General features: G+C 44.1%; 1 protein-coding gene across 18 annotated transcripts in view; it reads right to left on the reverse strand.

The window, feature by feature from the left end:
* The window catches only part of ARPP21 (cAMP regulated phosphoprotein 21), a 151,523-nt gene that overhangs the window by 53,011 nt on the left and 71,525 nt on the right, over window positions 1–26,987 (reverse strand). For 4 of the 18 annotated variants that reach the window (XM_036030528.1, XM_036030527.1, XM_028518806.2 and 1 more), the window contains 8 exons: window positions 24,762–24,799; window positions 22,751–22,810; window positions 18,286–18,518; window positions 12,667–12,900; window positions 6,922–7,103; window positions 5,882–5,986; window positions 4,638–4,898; window positions 2,379–2,505 (listed from right to left, as the gene is read on the reverse strand). In XM_036030528.1, coding sequence (XP_035886421.1) covers window positions 2,379–2,505; window positions 4,638–4,898; window positions 5,882–5,986; window positions 6,922–7,103; window positions 12,667–12,900; window positions 18,286–18,518; window positions 22,751–22,810; window positions 24,762–24,799 — 1,240 coding nt within the window. Of the gene's footprint in view, window positions 1–2,378; window positions 2,506–4,637; window positions 4,899–5,881; window positions 5,987–6,921; window positions 7,104–12,666; window positions 12,901–18,285; window positions 18,519–22,749; window positions 22,811–24,746; window positions 24,800–26,987 lie in introns of those variants that run through there. The other 14 variants (XM_028518808.2, XM_036030537.1, XM_036030531.1 and 11 more) reach the window with 9 other exon arrangements.

A 26,987-nucleotide genomic window follows, 5' to 3' on the forward strand; every position in this document is an offset into this window, starting at 1 on the left:
TTGCTCCCCCAATAACCCTGCCATGTCCTTTCGGAAAGTCTCTGATGGTGGCACCTGAACTCGGCAAAAGGCCTGACAGTGACAGGACCAGGGGCCTCCGTGCACTGTCAGAAGACATTGCGTGTGCTGGGTCACCTGCATTTTATCCACAGAGGCGATTCTCAGCGAGGCCAGGGGAGACCATCTGCCTTCCCAAACATTCAGTGAATTCAGCACTGCAGTGGACACTGCATTGGATTTTAGGTCTGACATCCCCTGGGATGGCCACAGAAAGCAGGAGCTCAACCGTCTCAGTCCACCTGTGTCTACCGATGTTCCGCTTCTGGATACTGTTCATGTATCATTTCTCTCTTCTCCTCTCCCCAACTCCCCTTCCTTAACACCAGGAACACTTGCTTCTATTTCGAGCAGGCTGCTGCTTTAGAATGCACTCTTCTAATTGCAGTGTCATTATCTCGCCTCGGAGGTGGCACCTCCGTGGTGAGGTGGGAGCATGGGGCCAGTCAAGGCCACCAGGCTGCTATGGAATGCAGTTGAGACCAGTTAGGTCTCTCCAGGATGGCGAGGGTGGTTTCTGCATCCCACTCTTTGAAAAAAAAGTAAAAAGTATCACACGTATTTTCCCTTGTGTGGATACTCATAAGTGAAGTTAGTGAGAAACCTGAGGCTTATTCCTAATCTAAGTCTGTTGCCCCATGAACACATCCATCCAACTTTTTCAGGCCCACCCCTGGCGTAGACCCAGAGTTTACAGGGTCAGTGGATTCCAGAACATTTGTAACCATGTTCCCATCTATGGACTCGACTCTAGCACAGGACTGAAATTGCCGTTGAGAGAACTGTCACACAATGGCACCAAACTAAACTTAAAATATTTGCATCATTAGATACGTGCATCTTTCTTCTTCTAAAGGCTTTGGGAACTAACAGGAAAACTTGGTTATGGCTGTTGGACTGATATCTAGAAGGTTATAAATGAATTCTTTGATAAACATTAGCAGAAGAAAATAAGACAGTGCAGGATGCAAACAACACATTACTGTGAATATATCTAAACTGATAGCACAGTTACCACCAAATGATATAGAGCTAGTAACATTTTCCAACAATCAGAGAAAACATTACCAAATGCTTTTGAAAATAGTCATTTAAAACCTTTTTGTGCTCTTATTACTGAAAAAGTGTGAAGTCAATTCAGAGGTCACAATATAATCATTCCCAAAGTAATACAGTGTTGAAACAAGACAAACTCTGGTTAGGTGCTATGCATTCCTCTAATTCTTCTCCCACAGACTTTAAATGGCCACAAGATGAACTAAAGAACCTGCAGCTATCCAAAAATACAGAGGAATTTAATTACCTTTTCAATCTGACAAAACACTAGCAGTATTCTTAGGATGGCTATTGGTATTAATCCGTGGCAAGGACTGTACTTTTTGCCATAGCCAATGAACATGGTCCATCTCCTGTTTCTATTGCATGTGTGTACCTGTAGGTATCATATACACATATACACATATTCGGGGCAGAAACTAGATGACAGACGACGGAGCAGGCATTGATGAGCAGCCGTGGGAAGCGCGCGCTCTAACCGGACCTACTTACGGAAGGAAGGCAGGGTCCCCAGGCCGGCGGTCTTCAGCATGACAGTGAGCGGTTTTCCCTGCAGTGTGCTCAGCAGGAAGGACAGAAACCCCTCCCTAGCACAAGTCACTCAGCCCTGCTGGGTTGCTGCTGCTCTTGGGGTAACGGCATCCCGTTAGGAGTGTGACACAGTAGGGAAAGAGACCGGTTCACTGTGAGACCTGCTACTCACTCTCGTACAGTGCATCGGCCCCCCTTCCCACTGCACAGTGGCTGCCGAGCTCCGGGCTGCAGGCGGGCGGCCCTCGGGAAAGCGAGCCGAGGAGTCAGGGTTCCACCGGGACACAGGCTGCAAGGTCAGTGGCCTTCTTTTAAGACGGGGCATTTAAGGGTGGTGAGGAGACACCCTAATGTGGTCCCCTAGCCTGAGGAATGGGGGAAGAATTCTCTTTAGGTTAAAAAGGAAAAAGAAAAAAAAAGAAAAAGAAAGGTATGCACTAGGAAGGCAGGGGTGTGGCTGGCTCTCTGCTTCAAAAGACACTAAGAGGATCCAAAAATAAGTCACGGAGACTGCATTTAGCATGCACGCCTGGGACGCTCGGTGACGGGAGATTCGCCTTCTTGTACCTGTTCCTCTTCCAGACAGAGTTCATCAAATGCTCCATTATCTTCTCTGGGTAAGGGAAATGAGCTGATTTCAATGGCCATGCATGGATTCTCATTCTGAGAGGACCACCGAGAGATTTATGTGCGAGAATAACTGGGTTAGAGGAGGAAATGGGATTCCCAAGTACCTGCTTGCTGTGCTGTCTGCGGCATCTGCTGACCCCTCTGGGCACTGTACGGAACGGAGGCCAGGGGCCGGTACTGCTGCGTGGTTGAGGTAGGGTACTGACCAGATGGGTAGTAATAAATGGGCATCTGGGGAAGAAAGGGAAAAACAGCAGGGAAGGATGACGGTAGGTTAAGTAACATTTTTTTTCAAAAATATAAAATATACTGTCATCAGGTGGTGTCATGCAATTGTAGTAGATTATAAACATAGCTGCCAAAATCCTCCCCCAGGCCGGCATGTGTGTACACACAGCTCCTCCCATGAAGAGGGGACCTGTGTTTCCCCAGCCCTTGAATCTGAGCTGGCTCTGTGGCTGGCTTCGATACATGGTGACTTCGGAGACTTGCAAGTCTGATTCTTATGAAGGCGTGCCGTGCAGCTTCCACTTTTGTGGGAGGAGGGCCCAGTCCCCAGGAGAAGTCCGGGCTATCCAGCTGGAGAAAAGGGCCACGTGGCACCCCGGTTGCGAGGCTACACCGAGTTCTAGGCACGGGAGTGAGGCCATCTTCCAGCCCCAGCCCACACCGTGTGGAGCCGAGGAGAGCCATCCCAGCTGAGCTACTCGTAACCAATACAGTGGTGGTGGTTTGAAAACGCTACGCTCTGTGTTGTTTTTATTTAATGAAAAAAGCACGCATGGCACGTCTCCACATTTCCACGTCTGCCCATGGACTGTGCCTCAAGCATTCTGTTCCTTGTTCCATCATGGAGTAACCAAATGTTAAAATGTCTCCTAAAGTAATTTAAAATCACTATGGGTTTTACCCTACACTTTAACCTTTGTTTCTTCTCAAAAAGAAATTCATGGACGTCCAAACTGATCATGAATAATGAACGCCTGTTTCCTTTCCCCCCTCCCTCGTTCTATTTTTCCATCTGTTGAAGGGGGAATGAAATCACTACTTTGGCAGAAGCCATTTCTGTTTCAGACACACCCTGGGCTCCGAGCTGTCTTTGCTTTGGCCATCCCCTGATACTGACGTTCTTTCATCAAGGAAGAACTCTCATAAAAAAAAAGTCTTCAATGAAACATCCTGCCATCTCTTTGACAGTAAAAATGTATAAGAACACTTGTATGCTATAGAGGCTGAAAGAGCTAAATCATTCTCCCAACAGTTACGTTTAACGTATTTAATTTATGAGCAAAATAATTGACATATTAATGAGGCCCTTTCTCCTATAACTTAAAATTATTTTTCACAACTCTTTAAATTCTATTAGCAAGGAGACATCACGGGGAAGGCAACTGAAGATGAACTATTAATTAACCACTTAAACGAAAATGAACAGCTGAGTGAATATTACTTCATGGTGGAGGGTTCTGCATGGCTTGAAAAGAAAATAATTTATTCAAGACGTTCATTCGGTGAAGCAACTGATGAGAAGGTGACACTGTACTTTAAGGAGCTCGTCCAATACAATATTTCATAATTAGGATGGAATTTGCTTGGGATACGTGTGCATTGAAAATGGACCAGAAAATGCCTCTCTGCATCTTACATCTTGACAGTAATCACTTGCAATATTCTGCCAGGGATACCCAGGAGAGCACCAGAGATGTTTGGTGGTGAACAGTAACACGCAATCAGTCTCTGAGAAGACAGTAAAAATCAGTGATCTGCGGCGTCTTACATGCTCAAGTCAATTAAAGATGATTCATGGCTACTTGTGAGTGCACGAGTGAGCTCGACTTTCCCTGAGGGAAGGGGAAGGGCCGTGGATGTCGGCTGAGCTTTCTCCTGAGGAGAAGAGAGGCGCTCCTACCCGGAGCACCAGGCCAGCTCCAGAAAATGCTGTGAATCAGTAAGAAAGGAAAGAACACATGTCCAGAGCAGCAATGTGAGGGTCTTGAAAGTCCCCTAGGGGCAGGCACTCTTCTTGCTCACAGCTGTCCCTTCCCGGGCAATCCAGTGAGCAGGGCACCGCGGGGAAGGGACTGCTTTCACGCGGCCTCTGTTCCAGCGATCTGGAAGTTGGGATGTTTCCCTGCTGTACTCGTAGCACGGACGGTCAGGTCAGTTTACTTAAACATACTTTCTGAGACCCAAGGCTTCCCACAGCTGATGAACAGGACAGACCAGGTCCCACAGGTGGGGAAGGTAAGTTTGGACCAGAAGAGCAAGACATGTTGAACTGCTGATACTCTACCTGGAACTAGAGAGGCCCAAGTGCACCACAAATCACCTGTGGTCATGGATGTGAGAAAAAGCTTGCTTACCTGTGCAGGTGGAGGCTGTTGCACAAAGCCCTGTGGCGAGGGAGGGGCCTGGAGGACTTGCTGGGAGATGGAAGGTCCAGAGCCCGAGAACCCTCCGGGGGGGAGCTGCTGGCCGGTGGAGGCGATGACATAGCCGGGCTGCTGGCTTGGCTGGGGCAGGAGGGAGGGCGGGTAGACCGGGCCGGGTGGGGGCTCCGGAGTCTCTCCTGAGGATTGCCTGCTCAGGTTCATCTGGCTGAACTGTGTGGCCACATCTTCTCTCTGCAAGACCCGGAAAGAAAGGAGCAGATCAGCGAGACCACCTTAGTGACGGGAGAGGCACACAGAGGCAGGCACCGGCCACGTGCCTGTCCTTGTGGGAGAGGCAGCGAGTGCACTTTGGGAAAATAAAAGAAAGGAATCCTCTGTCCAGAACAAGAGAACGGAACACGAGAACACCGATTTAATTATGCCAAGGGGCAGAGATGGTAACCGATCTGGCCCTAACTCCCTCTTTCAATGAAAACAAATTAGTTCTTTCATTAAGGGTTGGGCTCCTCAGGGTGGTGCTGAGACAGGGACGGTGTGGTGTTCTGTCCTGAACGGTCAGCCGGTCTTCCCAGCCGTAACCACAGATCTGCCTCTGGGGAGAGGAGGAAGGACTCAAGGTCATTGTCACTGTGGCTGCTGCTAAGATGGACTCAGGACTGGCATCACCAACAGGCTGGGTGGGACCCCACTTGTTTATTAGGGAGTCTTTGTTCACTGGCCTGAGCTGCCATTTAGGGGCAATGCTCACTCTTCATGTCCGGAAGGACCTAGTACATGGAGGGAAAGCGAAGGGGGAATAAGGGGACTGGGATGTGAGGGGCGAAACTCTATCGGGAGCGTAAGGGTGATGACGGTGACCATCTCGGCACTGACTTTAAGGTATTCCCCAAACCCTCACACCAAGTTCACGTGTCTCTGTGTTTCCAACTCCTCATTCTGAAAGCATTCAATTCCTGATTAGCTAGTACCCTCTTAAAAAGGTACCAGATGACAGAACCACTCAACACGGGCTAGATAACAGAAAAACCAACCAACCAAGCATGACTGCGAAGATGGGTTGGAATGTTCTAGAACAAGACATCCGCGCGCGCGCACACACACCGTCATGGTCAGCCCAGGGCGCCCACCCAGCACTGGCCAGCCCTGCACAGGAATGCGGTAAAACCCGTGAGTGTGCCCTCCCGGGGGAGAAGCCGCTCACACAGAATCCATACCATGGGGAACTGCTGCGTTGGGGACACAGGCAGGAGATGCGGGGGAGGAAAAGAGACTGCTGGATATTGCACTGACTGGGAGGAAGCCTGCAGCCCCTGGACAGACTGGAGGAAAGAAAACGGTGATCAGGTCACAGGGAAGCACGGGGCAGGAAGTCCCACAGGAAGGCTGTTGTATGCGAAGGATACCACCCACCGCCCCTCGCATGTCCTCCTGGCTCAGTGCGTTCCGGAGTCGGGGACCACCAGCCTCTAAGGGATAATGTCAAGGCCTTTGTCGGCTCAGGGTGAACTCTCCTTTGAGAAGGTGCTGCTGTATTTTCATGTTGTTAGATCCTCTGGGCCTAAAAATATTGCCCCCACATATGACCCAGAACCTTCTCCCATGTGAAAACTTGGCTGTTTTTGATCCATCTGGCTTAGCTAGATAATAATGTAAGCCTAGAGTAATTTAAGAAGCAACAAATAGATCTACTACCTTCAGGGAGATTTTCCAAATAACAGCTACCACCTTCAGGGACTAAGAGGTGAGGGAAAAATATTTAAAACAAGGTTTCCTCCAGCAACCTACCTGGGGCACTTCAGGCTTCCATGGATATTGCCACGTGCCACCCTAGACAGTGGGGGTAACTCTACATCTCTGGAAGGGGTGTATGAATGGTCAGGTCACCTTGGAATTAATGATTTCTTTTCTTCCCTTTGATTAAAAAAATTGCTTACTACTGACTCTTTGCAGACATGAACACAGTCTGTGTTGGGAATGCGTGGGCAAGATTCTATTGTACAAAGGCCTGGGTGGGAATATACGTTCAGTTCCCAAGAAAGGCTCCTTGATACACCAAAGTAGCATCTAGACCTAAGAAAAAAACTTGTCATTCATTCTCCCCAGTACCGTGCCCTCGCCAGGTAAGTCACTGGATGGGACACTCCTCTCTGTCTAAACTTAGGAATCCAGATGAAATCCTGGCCACCTACAACCATGGGCTCTGGGCTGCCAGGTTTCACTGGGCCTGCTCCCTGCCTTCCCGCCAGCTCCTTACCTGAGTGACCAGCGTTCCTGCCATTTGCGGCTGCGGCGGTGGCACCTGCTGCTGCGGCTGAGGAGAGGGCTGCTGCCGCGGCTGCTGCTGGGACGGCCCCACCACGGCACCTCGCAGGGGCTGCTGACTGCTGGGGGGGTTGTACACCGCGGGGCTGCCGTCGGGATTCACAAAGGGCTGGCCTGCGGTGGAATCAGAGCTTGGTCCCGGTGAGCCCCTTACCTCCCCTTGGCCAGAAAGAACCGCTCTGACAGACACTTAAAAAGCAACCTAGAGTAAAGGGGGTGGGGCAGTGGGAGCCTCGCACACCCGAGCTTCACCTTGTAGGGACTTGGATGTTTTCGACCCGCCCGGTTAACCCGGGTAATAATGTAAGCCCAGAGCAATTTATGAAGCAGTAAATAAATCTCCCACCTCCCGGGAGATTTGCCCAAGCTCAGTGCATCTGTGCACAGTGGCACCCAGTGGAGAAGCAATCTTCACGGAGCCTTGCGTTTTGCTGCCCCGTACCTCGCAGCCATCAGTGGGATAACGCACGCCCTGAGGGGGCTGCTTTCTTTTATACAATTCCAGCCAAGTTTGGTTACACGTTATTTACCGATACGTCTGTTTACCTTCCTCTAGCTTTGTCACCAATTCGGTATCATTGTCGTTTCTCTCTCTCTTTCTTTTCTTTTCTTTCTTTCTTCCTTCCTTCCTTTCTTCCTTTCATCTATCAATCTATCTATCATCTATCTATATAGATCTATAGATCTATAGATATCTCTATAGATATAGATATATAGATATCTCCAACAGAACATACCACATACACCCACTCACTTCTCTGAATAGACACACGCAGGAATACGTGGGGGGGGGTAGATTTTAAAGGTCATCCAGAATAAATTTATCACGGGATCATCTGGTAATAAGGCAAAGGGAAGTACAGTGTTTTGCCTCTTGAAATAACGGCAGAGTTCACTTTCTGTTACCATTAACTGGGGAATATCTTAGAGTTCACAGAATAGTATTGTTGGGGCCTCACTGGGGCTCTGTGAGGGAGGAAGGTGTGGCCTCCCCGTGTTTCAGGAGAGGAGAGGAGGGCCCGCCAGGGAGGCTATGGGAACAAGGAGCTGAAGGGAAGAGAGCCTAGGGCAGCAAGTGAAAGGGAGGAGAGGGGGAGGAAAAGGAAGGCGACAAGGAGAACAAACAGGTTTCCAATGTGGCGGGCACAGGGACAGGCGGCTGACATGCATGCTCCTAGCTCTCCCAACACCCCTCAGATACGCGATCTCGCCCAACTGTGCAGATAAGGAAAAAAGAATCCAGTATATTTTATATAACTTTCAACTTACTCCAGAGAAGTGTGAAAGGCTGACCATAATTAAGGTGAAAAACATAACTGCGAAATATTCACTGTTCATTTGATAAATTGTAGATCCCCTATCTGAAACATTACCAACACACTGTGGACCAGAGAAAGAAATGTTTCTAAATAATTGCATAGGAGAAGTACTAAGAATTCACTTGGGTAGAGACAGAGGGCAGGTTCTTCTGGAAGGAGAAGAAAGTATAAACGATTGAATTTATGCTCACTAAGGAGAGGTAACAGTAACGGAGGGAAATGAAAGAAGTTCAGGTGGATACTAGGAAAGAGAACAATTTCCTACGAGAGCAAGGATGGGTGTACTGGTCTTCAAGTCAGGTTATGGTGGCGTCTCTGTTTTCTATCCTTTCCACCCATCCAGATGCAGGTACCACGAAATACAAGCAATTAGAGTGGCTGGTGGCTGCTGAAGTCCCAAGGGGATGGCAACACTCGCTGGCCCTTGGACTATGCAGCTCAGAAGAGGTTGCAGGTCAGGCGCTGCACCTGCATGCCCACGGGCCCGGCACGTGTGCGGGCGCAGGCACGGAGAGAGCCGTTCCAGAGGTAAGCCAGCGCTGTGCACGGAGCCAGGGCAGAGGGGAGGACTCAGTGCCCAGTGCTCATTCCTCTCCAATCCATGCCATGAGGCGAACAACTTCTCTCCTCTCTGTAGCAACATGTACAATGTGTAATAGACATTATTTTACTGATATATAATTATTGAGCACCTGCACAGAGGAGAAGACTTTGTTATCCATTCCAGGATACAAAACAAAACCAAAAACACAACAACTTATGACCCTTCCCCCCAAAGAGCTTATAAATGTGCTGGTAACAAGAAAACGAACCGATGGGCAATTGACACAAGATGCGGAGTAGTCATATGCTCTTGGCTCCTACCGCCAGAGCAAGACTGCCACGGACTTGGCCGAAGGGCATTTATTTAAAAAGAAAGAATGTGGTCGAGAAAAAGGTTTTCCTTTTCTAGGTTTTAGAAAGTGATCAATCAAATTATAAGGGAGCTGTTCATTGTGGATAGGAAAGGATGAATTCAGATCTTGCAAAGATATGTTTGCAGATACTATACAAAAACTTCATAGTGCATTTAAGACAAAGGTAGAAGGGGTCTGGATGAATAGATGCTAGAAGTATTGTGAAATATAAACAAGCAGAGGAGCCTGGAAACCCATCAGGACCTTTTCAAAGAGACCACCCAAGCTAAAGTCCCTGAAGCATGCCCCTGACATCGCACACTCACGAATTTGCACGGAGGAAGGCAAAGCCAGAAGGAATAACAACATACAGGGGAGTTAACAAGTACTTGAGGGGTGCCAAAGGCTATTGGCATCTCTGGATGTTGAAAGAAGACAGCCAAACAAAGATGAGCTTCTGCTAAAAATTTCCAAAAGGAGGCTGAGTCCAAGACAGCTGGGGGAAGATCAAAGTCAAGACTCCAACCAGGCTGGCCTTGCAAAGACGAAGACTTCGCAGAGGGGTGATTCTGAAAAAGAGCTGCCACGCAGCTCACGCATACAGATCCCTGGAAAGCAGAGGAAGAGCAGGCCGGAGGTCCTGAGTTAGAAAGAGACCAGCTGAGTGCTGAGTCCAAGGCCAGGCAAAATTAACAGTTGTGGCTGTATTCGGGAAACTGCAGGAATATTTGTTCAATATTTTGTACTTAGTAAGAGCCAAGTCAGTTGTGCTGACAAAGGAGGTTCCATTTTTGTTTCATTTAGTAGATGTGACTGGCAGGCACCCTCGTATTTTCAAATCATTGCTTGTCTTAATCCTGCTTGAGATGGATATTTCATCAGTCATAATTTTATCCATGAGCCACGTTCTCATATATAAGACACTAGATGAAAACCTGCTTGCTATCCACCTCAATATCTCTAACAGGTAGTTGATAACATTTCAATAATATGCAATTATTGAGCACCTGTGTCTAAGCATGGTGCCTGAGAATACTCTGTTAGCCACTCTAAGGAAGTAAAAAAAAAAAAAAACAATAGCTCAGAATGGTCCCTTCCCACAGGGGCTTATAGAAGTGCTGATAACAAGGAAATGAACCCAGGGACAATTGACACAAGAAGCAAAGTAGTTGTATCAAGCTCTTGGTTCCCAACACCAATCATTTCTACCACGTATTTGGCAGAGGATGAGAAGCACGGATTTCAGGAGTTCCCAGCAAATGACAGAGAAAGATAAGTTCCAGCCCAAAGCAGGCAAATTTCCTGTTTCAACAGTAGAGACTTATAGGAGATTAGATTTAATAGATAAATAGATAGATAGATAGATAATCACATATACACACCACAAACACACATCCACACATATACATACATGCACGTGCATGTTTTCCATTTACAAAAATAAACACATTCTGTAAAAGAAAATACATCCTAATTCACCTTACCTCTCCTTCTGGTCTACAGATATTTTTTTTTTTATTTATGAATACATTCTCCTTCTGGCCTCGGGATATTATACTGCCTAGCATTCGTCAGATCAGAGAAGTGCGTACAGCAAAGCTGTTCGACAGTGTTATTAGATCCTGTTTGTTCATTAGGATCCCCTTTGAAAGGAAATATTTTGATGAGAGCTCCGAATGACTCCATCCAATGAATAAGAATGGGGACTTGGCGCCCGAAAGCGCTGTCTTTCTCTGTCTGTAAACAAGATTACAGATGATAATATACACATGCACGCACACAGCCACACTATCATTGCAAATAATATTCTTGTTTTGTACCCTAAAATACTCTGTTGTGCTTTTTTTTGAAACGCTCTGCAATTTTTGCTGAAAACAAACCACTCACAACTAATGCTTAGTTCTGGGCTCTCGTCTGTGAGCCCTCCCTCTCAATTGAAAGTGAAAGGATTCCAGCCAACAAAGTCAGATCATACTTTGAACGGCACCCAGAGTAATGAATATGATCCTGGTTTTCTTTTAATTTCTTTTATAGTGCTTTACGACGATCCCAATAAAATAAAAGCAATCTAATATTCTCCTTAGGAGTATCTAATCAGAAAGCTTTCAAATGGTTTTCAATAAAATGATTATGCCTTCTCTTCCCCGAAGCTGATGGCATTTTCAGAATGTCTCAGTCAAACACTCTGCCTTGAGAATGTGCCATATGTTTTCATGAAAATGTGGCAATTATTCAAGTAACTATTTTACTCGCATTCTCATGTTTCTCTGAATTTCCTAATTACTAGTGGCGCTCTATATGTGAGGAGATTGAGTCGGAACATCGTTTCAAGATTCACATCCGGTTTTGCATTTGCAAGTGTAGCCAATCAGAGAAACCCTCTGCAGTAACCCAAACCCAACCTCAGATATATTTCTGAGACAACTCAATCACTAGAGAGGCTTCTGAACACGTGACTAATTGATGTCAAACCTTCCAACCAAGGGTTCCTCAACCACTGCACTCCTGACATTTTGGGCTGCATGACCCTCTTTTGGAAGGAGCTGACCTGCGCATTGCAGGATGATTAGTAGCATCTCTGGCCTCTACCTTCTTAGATGCCAGTAGCATCTCCTCCTCCCTAAGTCACGATCACCAAAATGTCTGCAGATACTGTCCAATGGCCGTGAGGCCTGGGCACCACTGCCCTGCTTGCAAAGTCTCCCCTTGAAGCAGACGTTTAACAGTCTATGGGCTCAGTGGTCTGGATCCTACGGACCCAGTGTGGAAGTTAACTGGCCACTAGAGAAATTTACAAATAACAACCAATAGCCGTTCACTTTTGAAGAAACTATAATCATGAAGTCACCAATTCCGCAACCCCCACTGAAACCACTCTAGGCCTAAAATCTCTAAAATACATAAGAATTTGCTCCTGTAGCTTTGTCACCACAGCTATTCCTTATTTTCTGGTAGGAGCTGGATGAGGTTGCAAGGTCAGAAAGCATCTTCTGTAGTTAAGAATCCACTATCTGTTCCAATTAATATCTCCAGTTCCTTAAATATTTTGGATGCAAAAACACTTTTAACATCACAATAGGCTGCTCATGAATTTATTCTGAGAAATGCAGAGTTTTAAATTAGTATATCCCAGTGCAACCCTCACTGATCTCTGATCTCAGTTCCTAGGAATACATGAGGAACTCTGTGGTCAGTGAAGAGAGAACAGAGAGAAAAATGTAGATTTCCAGGAAGTATCTATATCTCTATATCTTTACCAGTACTGTTTCAATTTGGAGATGGAGATTTTAGCAGTAGATCTGCTCTTCCTAAATCAAGACCTTCCATAGCAGTTCATGCAACAAGCTCTCCTGCTCAAGATTTAAAAAAACACACACACAACTCACTAGTAAAATCATAAGATTGAACACAAGAACCAACACTGGTCTTGAGCCCCTGCCCAAGTAGAGGTGATATACCAACCTGTGTGTGGATTAAGGAGGATGCTTCCCGGCGGGATGCCCGTTGCAGCTTCCAGTGGAAGGAGGATGTAGCTGGTGCTGCTGGAACCGACCTGGCCCCCCATTCCACTGTCCGGATAGGGCACACAGCCAGGAGAACTGGCTGCCACGCCTGAGACCAGGGGCGCACTCTGGTGAGGGGGATGGGTGCGGGACAGCGATCCTGAGGAGCCCGCGCTGCTGGATGACTCAGAACCTACCGTGGAGACACAGACCAACACGTGGTTCAACACAGAAGAGGGCAGAGACCACAGCTCTGGGTGTAAATGCTACTTTAAATAATCTGTCGTTAAAGAGTTTGAGGTGAGCGCTGCAGGGCGAGAATAGTTCATGCCCCTCCCACACTTTGGTCTCACATTTTATGGAAATATCTACTACATACTTTTCTCATGTGTCAATTTCCTGAAAAAGCAAGAGATTAAGAATGAACACTCCCTTTTGGCCGTCTCGCAGGCCACATGGGTGATTAATTGGTAAATGGTACCCTAAAGCTCTGAACTCCGTGCCTGAAAAGCACTATCACCCTGAGTAATGAATGCCATGGAAATGTCTTCCTGAGCTGCCAGGCGTCCCGTGTGATGTGCTGATCATGAGATGATTTTAAAATACTGGTTCCCCAACAACCAACAAGCTCAATTTTGAGGGCACAGAGCTGGAAATCATCTTTCCCCCCAGATGTGAGTAGAAGCGGATCGCTCCTATTGGGAGTGCTCATGATCTGTACCCTGCTGCACCCATTTGCAGAAACTGCATTTCAGTGGCATTTCTAACATAGCCAAGAGGTGGACCAAGGAGGGCTTGGTCTTCCTAACAGTGATGGAGCATTCTTCAGATGGCACAAGAGTAAAGTCCCCGGGGATGTCTGTGGACTGCGGATTTCTCAAACACAGCAGGTAACTGGCTCGGTGTTCAGAAGCCCCCAAGGTGGAATCTAACCACAATCATCTCCTACTCCCTCCTCCAGGGACAAAGAAACACCTGCTACATCCCATGCCCATCAGGCACTCGCTGCCCTTCACTGAAACCAGACTCAAGCAGCTCCAGAGACCTTGACCATGGCTGTTCTGGGCATTGAATATTAACCAGAGCATCAGAGAAAAAAAAATGCACCAACCAAAATGTCTGTATCTGTACATTTAAACTAATAGATGATTTGGATGCTATCATAGATTGCCAGAATACAGTAAATTTTTTTACATGATTAGCCCACAACTATTGACTTAGGTCATTAAAAATGCATTCTTCTGCATTGTTATGCATGTTAACTTAGCATGTTATGCATGTTAACCTAGCACTCAAGGTTAACATACATAATGAATAGTTCAGATTGTTTTCAAGGTTCTAAAATGTACCTTTAAATGAAACTGGAAATATTTTGAAACAAGCGATAGGAATACATCGTGCATTTGCAGGGAAGAGAGGCCAGTGGAGAGTGACAATCTTTGAGAAGGAGGACGGTGATATCTCTTGGGCATTTAGTACGTGTGAGCAGCTGGATAAACCCTAATAAGAAGCGCCATCACTGTCTATAGAGAGAGGGGAGCTGAAGCATAGAGAAGTTAGAAAACTCAAGTTGCCTCACACAGCTAGCTAATGACAGAGCTAGGATTCGACCTTGACAGGCTAATCTGGATGTAACCATGACCCAACTGCCTCCTGAAAAGAAAGCAGGCGTATGACTACACCACAGACCGCTACAGTGATCTCAGTTGGGAATTTTCTCTTTTTCCACGACTTGACTATTAAGAAGGATACAGTTCCTGGTTAACTTAGGATGCTCCATCTCATCAGTTTAAAATACTTACGAGGTTCTGAATAACATAAGGGGAGAAAAATAAAGGATCTAAAAGGAATTTTGAGAATGCTAGGAGTAATTCTGAGAGCACATCAATGATATTATGACCCTGAAGTCAGAGCCCCGGTGCGAGTCGCAGAGTTTGAGGATTTGCCACATGTGGTCTGATGTCACAGTCCAACGTTAACACTAGTGTGGACACAACAACAACACCAACAGTAATAACACAATAAAACTCCCTGCCCCCAGACACATAAGGTCCTATGAAAATTATCGTGCCCATATCCTGGCTGAGGGGTCGGACAGGAGAAAGAGCTGGTGCCAACAAGCCATTGCAGAACTCTAATCTGAAGTGTGATCTAGTGCGGACTGGGGAGCCATCCCTTCAAAATGTGACCATCAAGAAAAATAGTAGCCTTGTCTGTCAGTGTCTATGGGAGGGTAGGCGCCTGGCTTTGATAAACACCAATGAGCAGACACAGAGGGCTGCATCAAATTGACCAACCACCTCTCTAAATACTAAGTCCTTTTCCAAAAGCTCACTAAAAACTTCCCTGCCTTTTGTCTCAGCGGGGTTGTGTTTAATCTCCCTCCCCTATTGTAATAGTCTCGACTCCTACTGCAATAACTACGAATACAGTATTCCTTGCCTGTTTAACTCATCTGATGCAATTTTTCTTCTTTTAAGGATGCTGAACCATACTTATTTTTTCTTTCTGAGTTCAAGAAAATGTTTCTATCTGGATCCAGGAGTCAGAGTTCAGGAGAATAACCTAAAGCTTCTGAAATGGCAAGGTGGGAGAGAATACCCAGGATGCACTAGTGTAATGGCGAAGATAAATACACAGAAGAGGAAGGGGCAGCAAGATGCGGTCTCTCTCCCTGGCTTCAGACACACTCTTGTGCGCAGACTAAGTAGGTGCCGACAAGAACACCCTTGCATCCAGAAAACAAAATACCAGGCCGTGTACACGTGTTAGAACAAAACGGGAGACTCTCTCATTTCTCCGGCTCAGTGGTTCTCCAAGCATGGTTTCTGAGCAAGCCATCTGTGCTTTAAGAAATCCTGATGCAGCTCAAGTTGAGAACCCCTGCTGCGGAGATCAAGAGGGAGGGATGATGGAAAAACAGTGGAGTTTAGCCAGTGTGGAGAGAAACAGATGCCGTCCCCTTGTCTTCCAGCCACGCCGTCACTACCAAGGAGCCGTGGAGGTTGCAGCCCAAGCACCGCTCCAGTTCTCCTCCCAAGGAAGACGTCATGACATAAGAATGTCATCCACCCCCGCCAGGTGTATGCTGGACACCTGTTAGGTGACCATGTGCTCCGTGCGGGGGGGAGGTGCATTAGGGGAAAGACAGCCTAGGAAATGTGCTTGTATGTTCAGACTTCATTAACACGCTTTTTCCAAAATGTACGAAAACATTTCCCGCTTGGAAGAAGTCTCATTACTATCCATGTAAAGCTCCAACCTCTGCAGTTACAGGAGGAGAAGAGTCCCTTAAATGTCACAACTCTGGACTTGGTTTCCGAAAGGTAAAAAAGAAGTATGCGATCCCACTGTGCATGACGAGGCAAAAAATCGGAAACTTGCGCTGTTCCAAAGTCTCACAACAGCAAGACTGACAGCTGGGCTTCCTAAAAACCACCTTGGGAAACTGTGAGTTTGTTTTGACATCCTAGCTTCAGCTCCTTTAATTTTATATATTTTTTCGCTTTCCCTTCCTGTGCCTTGACAAGCTTTCAAATGGAGACACTTATATATTTTTTTAAAAAATGTCTGAGGCACTTACAATTTCTAACCATTCTTCAAAGAACATGGCATTTTAGCATTCTTGAGGTGTTTTAAATGTTCCCAAAAAGCTTTGCTTTGGACATGATTGGGGGTTGGTGCATGGAGATGACGATTCATTTAAAACTCCTAAGAGCTCTTTTGGCGTACTGGAATTTTCAAGTGCGCCATTTAAGGTACTTGGTTTCTGCCTTTTAAGAAGATTTAAAACTATTGAACCTTTCTTAGTTTACAAGAGCTTAAGTGCACCACAGTGGATTTTCTTGACTTGCGTTGCTGCAACAGTGGAATATATAAGAGCAATTAATTAGAGTTAGAAATCAAGAATTCTCCAATTGGCAAATAAAAATGACAGAAGGCAGCGCGAGCCCACCTGAATCGTGCCAGGAAGCGGGATATGTATATGTAAGTAGTGACGACAACCAAGTGCTATTAATTTCCTGTCTGTGTAGGAAAACATGAGATAATTTCTCAGGAGGCATTTGTCAACAACATAATTATGTGAAACCATTAGCATAATGAGCCTCGATTTCATAGAATCCCCTTCAGCGTGAGTGATGCTTGGTTGGGAGGGCATTCACAGGCTAGGGTAGCCCATGTCTAACCTCTGGCTGGGGTTGTCCATTCACCTTTCCTCTCCTGGCCTGGCCTCCCATTCGCCTGCGGGCCCAGGCCGTGAATGCGCCACCAGTGTACCCTGATACCCAAGGCTCAGCAGGGAATCACAACATGAGCCCCTTACCCTAGCTGAGAGTCAGAGCCTCCGAACTTCCAAAGCAAAACCAAAGCTAAACAGAAACAGTGATAGTGCATACTAGACTACAGTGGTGATGGAAAGAGACTTGACCTGGCTGGGGAACGCACAATGCCATATACACATGACGTATTACAGAATTGCACACCTGAAACCTATATAATTTTATTAACCAATGTCACCCCAGTAAGTTCAGTTAAAATAATAATAGTAAATATATAAATAAAAAGAAACACTTAAGTTCATGGAGTGCTCCTGAAGGGTCACTTGTTACTTCCCTGGGATTGTATGAGATATTTTAATTGTCAACATTTCAAAGTAGCTTGTAAACAATGGTGAGGGATTCTTGGGAGACAGAAGAGCTAATACGAACCCTGTGGTGTGGATGTTTCCATCAGTTTAAAGCTGTTTCAAGTTAATGGTTCTAGATGTCTCCTCATCATTAACTCCCAAAGACTGTGCAAACTTGAACAACTAAACTCAAAAGATTATTATTTACAAAGAAGAAAAAGAACCAGGATAAAAACCAGATGCATGAGCCCGGCTACTTGGAAACTCTAAACCTTTTGAGGGCCACCTTCCTTATGTGCAACACAGGGATGGAAAACATTAAATGACAATAATAAAAATAAACAAGAACTGCTGTTTTCTGAGCACTAATAACTTGCCAGATATTGCTTTGAGTATATTAACTTTTGATCTTAACAATTACTTTGCAATGTGGGTGCCATTATTATTCTCTTTCCTCAGATGAGGAAACTGAGGCACAAATAGGTTAACTGACTTGCCCAGGATCCCAACAGCACGCCAAAGCAGGAATGGAAACTACTCATATCCTAATGACCTTACAATGTGGTTTTAAGAAATAACTCACAGTATTAACTTTTTAAAAGGCTAACTTTCGTAAAATGGTTGCCCAGTGCATGTGCCTTGGTAACCACTTTCACATAAATGATTGGAGTTAAACCTACAATAGTCTACTGAGGGGGGTTAGACTACTATTATAGTATCACCTACATTTTATAGATGAGGACACTGGAGATTAAGGGGGTTAATAATTGGACTTAGGTGCACAGCTAGCAAGAGGCAATATTGGTATTTAAACTGCACGTTTTGACCTTAGTCTATCCCAGGAGCTAGCATCATCCTCATTAGTTAACTCAAAGCCAGAGGGCATATCAACTGTACAGCTGGGGTGGAATTCAGAAAACGCCACAGGACGTAAACCCCTGCAGTACTAACTACCTGCTTTGGAGAGCCTCCCGGTACTCCTGGTACTGGACGTGCTGTCGCCCCTGGTCAGCACCGTGATGCCCCCAAAGCTCGCCGTCTTGGTCATGGCAGGCTTGAGATTGCGGTTGGAGCTGTCGGAGTCCGTGCTGCTCCAGGCCCGCTGGTGGTCGGGCCACTTGAGTTCATTCTCTGAGCTGCTCTGCCGGCTGCCGGACGTCCTCCCCGAGCCATCTCTGTTCCCCCTGGAGCAGGGCCGTCGGAAGAATGCACAGGGACAGTGTTACATTGCACGAGCAGTGTGGACATCGAGGGGGGCCGTTCCTGGAAGAGTCGTCTACACGAGACCCTTCTTGTCAACCCTTCCCGTTAGACCGGCTGCCTCACAAATAGCGCCACGTATGCCTCATTCAGGTGCAGACAGCCAACACACCACATGTAACACTCGTGTCACAGAGGGAAGAAAACCAAACCTACGAATGCCACAGGATCCCTCTGCCAGTGAAGGAGAAACGACTGGAAAAACATGGTACAAAACATCATTGTAAACTGCTGCTGTGGGCAGGAGGGAAGATAAATTCTCCTGACCTACGTCAACAATAAATCAATATTTGGAAACACTCATGATCTTGAACGATCCTAAAAGCAACTCTCACCGAAGAAGAAAAGCGTTCCCTCTTCCTTCAGCACGAAATAGCTGGACGAAGGGGAAATGCACACACTTCCAGAAAAGTCGTCTATTAATTTATTCTCTAATTTTAGGAGCTATGTACCTGAACTCATGCAGGCCCTAACACACAGCACAGAAATGACCAAAATCACCCTGTCGACCTCCGGGGAGAATTTTGCCCAGTACGTTTAACCTTCGCAGGCAGAGGAAAGAGCCTTTGAATCCTGTTGGCGTGATAGTAACAATGGTGTACACACTACACTGACATGAAACATTTCAAGAGGATCAATGGAAATAACAACAAAAAAAAAGGTCCGTAGGTGAAATAACACATTTGTTTAAAATTCAAATAGAAACAGAGTAAATGTGCTGGAAGAGAGCCAATAGTCAGAAGTGAAGTCGGAAGACTCCAGAACCTCTAAGCAGTGTGTCAACCCGTATGGCGTCTTTCCTAGGGAAAGTGGGTGAAATTTGCATTTTCATTGGTTTTTTAAAAAGTAACTTAGTTACTACATTCGAAGATTTTTCTGCAGTTGGAAATAATGGATCATTAAAATATTCTTAGATTCTCAAGGATTATTAATAAGGAAAGGGGACATAAGTCAAAGGCAATAGATATAACCCCAATTTTCCTATCACTGTGTATGTGGCAGACCCGATCTTGATCCAAATCTCACAGGTGTGAGCAGTAGCTTTGCTAATAAATATTCTTCTAAAGACAATAATGAATTGTTGAGATGCCAGAAGTATGCGTATCTGATGGAAACATGCACCAGCCAAAGTGTAAAGAAGGTGCACAGAAAATTTCAGGTTTTCCTTCATCTTGACTTACTAAACTTTTTCTTTTATTGCATGAAAATGGAAGAAGGTAAAATGGACCCAAAGATAATGAACATGAATTAGCTAACCTGCGAGAGGAATTTTGCAGATGGAGGGGCGGAAGCGGAGCAGAAAACTCATGAGACAAAAAAGCATTCAGTGACCCCCTGTCCTTCGTCAGGGTTTTCTTCCGAACACTCTCTCTGCTCTCAGGACCTCAGGATGGCTGGTGTGAGAAACAAGGACCATCTAAAAGAAGACTAGGTTTCAAGTAGGAAGTATCAAATGCTCAGCGATGGCCAGGCAACTTTAGTTCTTAAGCTCCTTTGGAATTTAAGAAAGTCAGAGGAGGTGGCCTGGAGAAAAACTACTCTTTTCTGCTGGAAAGATGAGCAGGTTTTCCATTTCCAATGGTCTCTCTTTCCATCTCCAAACTCAACTTCCTTCTTTCCCCATTCCATTCTGATGAATTTGACCCATCTTTGACAAAGCCTGCCTAACCATTATTTGGCAGCTATAAGTGTACAAAGAATGTGACAATTATCTCAGTTGTAGCTAATTTGGGATGTTTATTGTAGGAAAAGATTTGGGGTGGTTCTTACCTCAGCATATAGGATGGGTTAGAAGGAAGCTCTCCATGTAGGGAGGCTTATAACTAATTCTGTTTCAATGGTCTCTCACCCGATGACTCTGTAACTCCCTGGGAGGGATCCAGACTTCCTCTACATGTGAGTGTGGCTGGGCCTTTGTCTGCAAAGGAGGTGTCCACCACCATTCCTAGGTGCTGGCTAGGGTGCTGCAGTTTGCACCCTTTACTCCGGCAGAGCCGTGTCCAGAGCACTGGATAGTTCCCCTGGAGTTGGGCAACATCCCCTGAGCAGTGAGGCAACCTAAGATTTCTTTCACTCCCTCCACTTCTACTGCACCCGTGGAAACCATCACCCTGCATCAAAATCTGTGCATGTTAAAGGAAAGGATTTATGTTGCTGCTTTAGACATTTGCATTAATGAATTCAGAGCAATGCATAAAATTCTAATTTATGATCTCTAAATATTTACACATTGAAACTGTGTTTTATAATGCTCTATCTGCTGATTATTCTTCTAAACACTGGCAAAAGGAGGCCCAGACTTGAATTTCATATCTATTTGGGTGTGGCCTCATAAGAATCATTAAAAAAATAATCCTCCAGTGCCTTTGCGTGCCATCTAAGTCCAGTCCTGGTCCCCTACTACAGGAAACCAGGAAGACAATGGTAATGAGATGCCTGGTCAACAAGGGGGGTTGGCCCTATTGTGTATAACTAGAATTTGATCCTAGAGTCATTATAAAGCAAATATTCTAAGTTCTGTATCTATGCTGATTAACATAACTGGTGACATTGATTTTCCTTTTTGTCTGAAGATGACATTTTTTTTTAACCCAAGGCAGGTATGATGTACACTTTGAATTATTTTTACCATTGTATGAATGGCTTTGTGCTAAATCATCATCCTGAGTTTCTGTGCTTGGTGATTTTGGTGGGCGATGGTGTCCAGATTTAGGATGGCTGACCTCAGGAGATAGTAGCTCTGGTTAGGGACCAGATTTAGGGCTATGTAAAACTAACTGGCCAATAAGGGGCAAAGAACCCACATTTTATCTAGGTTGCTAAGCAAACCAGGTCATGGTATGTGAGTGTAGGAGTCCTTCTCTGGGCTTTCAAAGAAAAAAAGTGTGAGGTTACTTTTTTAATCTTCAAGTGTGAAAAGTATCTAATAACACAAGGGGAAAGCATTAGACTATGTAGTTCAATTTAGAAATAAGAGGGAAGTTAAAAAAAATTCCCTGTTTTTTTTTTTTTGCTTCTGCCAGTGTAAGGGAATAAATTACTCTACCTTTTCTAATGATGAGGGTCTAAGTTCAGATTTACTGCAAAAAAAAAATACTCTATAAGCGCGCAACCTATTTATTTTTCTTGTTAATTTTTTCTTCTAAAGTGGGCATGAGTTTTCCATTTGTTTGTTTGTTTATTTTGTATGTCCTAAATGGAGAGGAATCCTAATGTTCAGAAAAGCACTAAAATGTTAATATATGTATTAGGTATATATTTGTTTCATAATGAATGCTAGAGACACATTTCATAGAGTAGTCAGAACATGGGTATGAACCCTTCACTTTCATGCAGGTTCTGCATAGTACAATTTAAAGATATATAATATTATTATATTAGGGTTAGCAAATTATAATAATCTAATATAATTAATATTATAGATTTTATACATATATGCCTTTCTGTAAACATGTCATCCATTACCCATATCTCACAAAGATCTTGACCTAAATAGTTCATTGTACTTGAAAGCAATCTCATGTTTTCTTTTAGAAATAAAATCTGTGCTTAAAAATGTTGTTTGAAACATTGTGATGGAGAGTAGTAGCTAAAAATCAAGTACTCAAATAGAGTTATCATCGATTCATTTCCAGTGTTGGAAATGCATATACAATTGCAACCTGTCAGAGAAATTTTAACTCTGTAATTCACCAGTGTTGATTTGGGAATGTTAAATCAGTGGGCTTCCAGAGTTAGCCTGAGAGAGAGAGCCCAAGAGAGAGAGAGAGAGAGAGAGAGAGAGAGAGAGAGACAGAGAAAGAGAGAGAGAGAGACAGAGAGAGAGACAGAGAGAGAGAGAGAGGAAGGAAGGAAGGAAGGAAGGAAGGAAGGAAGGAAGGAAGGAAGGAAGGAAAGAAGGAAGGAAGGAAGGGAGGAAGGGAGGAAGGAAAGGAAAGAACCGTAGAGGACTGTATCCCAAGTTATGGTTTCCCAGTCCGGTACCTCACACTACCCAACACGGTTTCAACACCAGCTCTGCGACAAGCTTTACGAAGAGATAACTGAACACACTGTATTCCATGAACAGAGAGATTTTACACTAATACACTTGAGTTTAACATTAATTTTTCCACATAATCTGAAAACACAGTTTAAAAAAGTAAACCATACCAACCGAAAGAGCTGTCTTTTCTTATAGGTCTCATTGCATATGCTACTGTCTTCCAAGAGCCTACTGGAAATGAAAAACATGATTTTTATGACATAGAACCTAAGGGCAATAAATGGATGTGTACTCTACTATAACACACCTCTCCTGCAGATCAACCCCGTATGCTGTTTTATTTGCATGACACTGAATTTTGCGATCATAAATGAATGACAGCATGATTTTTCCCTACCTCAGCATTCTAATGCTGATGCTGAATAAGGGGGAAGGAAGAGACGAGGAAACAGAAGGAATGGAAGAGGAGAGGAGAAGAAAGGAATCTGTATAGATACAATAGATATTTAATTCAATGTCTTAGTTGTGATTTTTTTCTTGGAGCAATATTAAAGTTATTCCTTATTTCTTGAGCATCACAAAATATGGACATCCCAAAGGCAGGTGTCCAAGAAATATATTTATTTCTGTAAGGAATTCACTTATAAAATTTCCACTTTATGGGAACACCAAGAATTGTTCTTATACGTAATGCATATATATGACCAGTTATTATATTGATGGGTACAGTCTCATTTGAATATAAGGGACACAAGTACATTGGCCATCTTTTGTATAAAACCCAAGTGAATGAATAAAATCAGAGAGCAAAGTAGGAAAAAAACGTTTGGCTAGAAGACTAGGGAATAGGATTTCCCACTAAACTCAATTATAAATGCCCACTTAATCTTATTGGTATAGACCAAATTTTGGAAATGTTCAGAATTATCCCTAAGATGTTAAGGCCTGTGAATTTTTAACTTTACTGTAAAGTAAGGAGCACCAGTCTGAATCTCCATTTCTTTTCAAGCTTTTTTAAAAATAGTTTTTCTTCTCTTACTGTATTCTTTCATTACCATTTAGCTCCTTTTTATTCCCCCCCCTCCCTGCAGTCCCCACACGGTTGTCCATGTCCATGAGTCCTTTCTTCCTTTTGAATGTCTCACGTGGACTTGCTTTCCAATTTCATCTCCTCTAGAACCAGTCTACTCAACTGAGGGGCTGGCTGACTCGAAGATTTGTAATTGCTAATATCAGCGATGGCATTTTCTCCAGCAATCATTTCTAATGACCAGTTTAAACTTTCTCTAAGTACTGGAATTTAATCAAACAGCCTGCATTTTAATCAACTTATGGGGACCACCCATTAAGCCGACACCTGAGATAAAATTAACCACCGCTTTTAACATGAACACCGTATTTTCATTCCAAGTTGCCCATTAGTATAGCAAATGCAGAACTCCTAATTCACCTTAAAGCTTTGCAATTAAATCAATGGAGCATTTTAATACCTATATCGGTTTAGAACGCTTCAAAAAAGGTATATATTACATTTGAAAAATGTCTGCTCTTATACTCAAGGCTTTGTGTACATTTTATAACTCATTCACTTCATAACAATTGCCTCCTCCTACTAACTCCAAAGCCAGACATACTATTACATCCAGACCAGTTTAGATAAGATTTCCAAGTCAGGCCTTTTCTAAAGACTGGTAGAATAATTAGAATGAGAAACTTAAAACGATATTTTTCAAATTATTATGTGTCTAGCTATATATCATTAGGGGGTATGCGAAGTGGTTAATAATAGCAAATGTACAAGTGCTTTTAGCAGCCTATTCAATAAGCCAATGAAACTGCAAGTTCCTGTGTGGTCTCAACTTTTGTACTTTTTAACGCCTGGTGAACATAACAGGAATTACAACTGCTGGAAGAACCAGAAGTTGAGACTTGAGATGGGGGAAACATTTAAACTCGCATTCGGAAGTAGCTGAAAGGAGTTTCTCCCTCAATCCAATAATTTGTAGACGTGCTAAATAACGTATATATGTGCGTATATAGGTGCGTACACATAAATATATGTATTCGGTTATACATATATTCAAGCATGCACTTTCATATGGAGCATGTATCTATGAGGATACAGGACACACAGGACACACTCTGTTCCTCTAAAGACACGAAGAAGCAAGTTGCATTTTACCTGTTTTCCACAAAAAGGCTTTCCTGGGAGCAAACTGACTGAAAAATAAAAGAAAGGCATTGTATCAGACGTTCTGGGTACGTTGAGGGATTCCCAAATCCTTGCCTGATTTTAAAACTACTTTTCCCCTCCAAGGGAAAAAAAAATTAAGAAAAATATGTACCATTTTTAGGAAACATGGAAATAAAACAGGAAAAAAATAGGTTAGAGGTAGCATGAAAACCATTCTCATGCAGCACACAGTACTTTTCCATCAGAGCACCTCCAGAGTTCAAATACATTTCCCACGTTCAGCGTCAAGGTCAGGAGAAGAGAGATGTTGTGAATGAAACTGCTGGAGAAACGTGTGACCCTCGGATCCCGAGCTAGCAGGTTCCTCTGGGGCTGCGGAGATGCTGCCACCAAGAGCCTGAATGACAGGTTCAAATCAAGACAGAGCGCGTGAACTTGGCACAATCTGCCCGGGGCTGGGAGAGTCACTATCCGGCAGTTATTACCTGGCAATGCTAAACTCTCCCGAAATAAACAGATTGACGGCAAGACGCGCAAGACTCAAGAGATGCCATCAATCAGTCCTAAGGCAGGGTGGGGGTGGGTGGGTGCAGAAGATGAGTGAAAACAAAATGAAGCTAATTAAAAAAAAAAAACAAAGTCACACTCCATGTAAGATGTCTTAGTTTTTCACAGAGAAAACCAAATGACTTTCTTCTTAGCTCCCGTCCCCCAAGGACTCATTTCTCTAATTTCTTGTGTTTATTCGTAATGCAGGGAAGATAAAATTCCATCACCATCACATGAGGGAGAAGGGCAGATCAAATTAAATTTTAGCAAACCGAAAAACAGAAGTCCAAACAAAATATGGTGCAATGGTCCTATCATGTAGCCACTGTGTTTAGGAATGAACATAAAACCACTTTCGAAGTCCTGAGTTTCTAAACATAAACGTACACACCATATCATAGTGTAGATTTCCTAAACGATGAATAAGCGACCTGCTAAAGGAATAAGCACAGACTTCACAGGTCCATTTTAAAATAAGATAAAACTAACAAAATAATAATGACCTTTCAATATCAAATTCTTGAATTCATAGATGCTGTTAATGTAACCACTGCTCAGAAAGGGAAGCAGGATACTGGTTTATGGTAACTTGTTACTGGAGGAATCATTTCCTCCCACTGAGCCAAAGGGCTAGCTCTGGGCGTCCTGTTTTTCTCAGCGGTCTGAGCATGTTGGTGAGGGCGTCTCTAAGAACCACTCCTGTTTTAACCTCTGTGCCTTTAACATGCACCCTCGACTCCAAGTGTGCCGAAACTTTATGTAACAAAAAAGCCAAAACTTTACTCAATTACAAAAAAAAAAGCTTTTCAGAAAATCTCCCTTTTTTATTTGACATTTAATTTTGTGAAGGGAAACAAATGCAAAAGATGTGCCACCCCCTCGTTCCTGTGAAAGTCCGTTTACGGTCCACGAAATATCTCACTGTCTGTATTTTCTTTCGTTTGGATTTGCTCCAGGGTTGAGTCAAGTCATGGTGAGTGAAAGCAAGCGAGGCTGTCTCAGAGACACACTATAAATTCAGTTCTTTGGTGCCTCTCGGCTCTTGTCATTGGAAAGAGGTCAGTCAGTGTTGGAACGTTCTGGCTGGGCTTGGGGATTATTGAGACTCTGCCCCTGCCCTGAAGGAGCTGATGAGAGGCATTAACGACTTCACTCTTGTGAATCTAATAGCATTCTGGGAAGAGTTAAGCAACCCAAACTTTTTGAATTAAAAAAAAAAAAGCACCTACAGGTCAAAGATAACTTTCCCCAAAATGTATCTCAAGAGTATTTTTTCCGAGTTTTGTGGAAAGGTCATAAAAAAATCATCTCATTATCCCTCCACCACATTCTCATAAATAAGAGGAAAACGGTTATAGGACGTGATTCAGTGACGGATGATTATAAACTTTTAAAATAAGTAGTATTAATAACTGGTACATTTTAATAGCAGAGAAAGATAAAAGTGTCACGGGAATTAATGCGGCATTCAAAGTTGTCACGCACTCTCAGATATAAAGGGCTCATTTTTTATTTAAGGAGAAAAAGAGTTTGCCTAATGGGTTGCAGAATTCTCTCCCACGTCCCACCCCCAATCCAGGTGGCACCAGGCACCATTATCAGTTCTCCCTGAGGAGGAATCCCAGCACAAAAAAAAAAAAACAACACAAAAAAATAGGAGGAGCT

Source organism: Phyllostomus discolor, chromosome 7 (assembly GCF_004126475.2).
Source record: "Phyllostomus discolor isolate MPI-MPIP mPhyDis1 chromosome 7, mPhyDis1.pri.v3, whole genome shotgun sequence".
In the NCBI taxonomy this organism is placed as follows: domain Eukaryota; kingdom Metazoa; phylum Chordata; class Mammalia; order Chiroptera; family Phyllostomidae; genus Phyllostomus; species Phyllostomus discolor.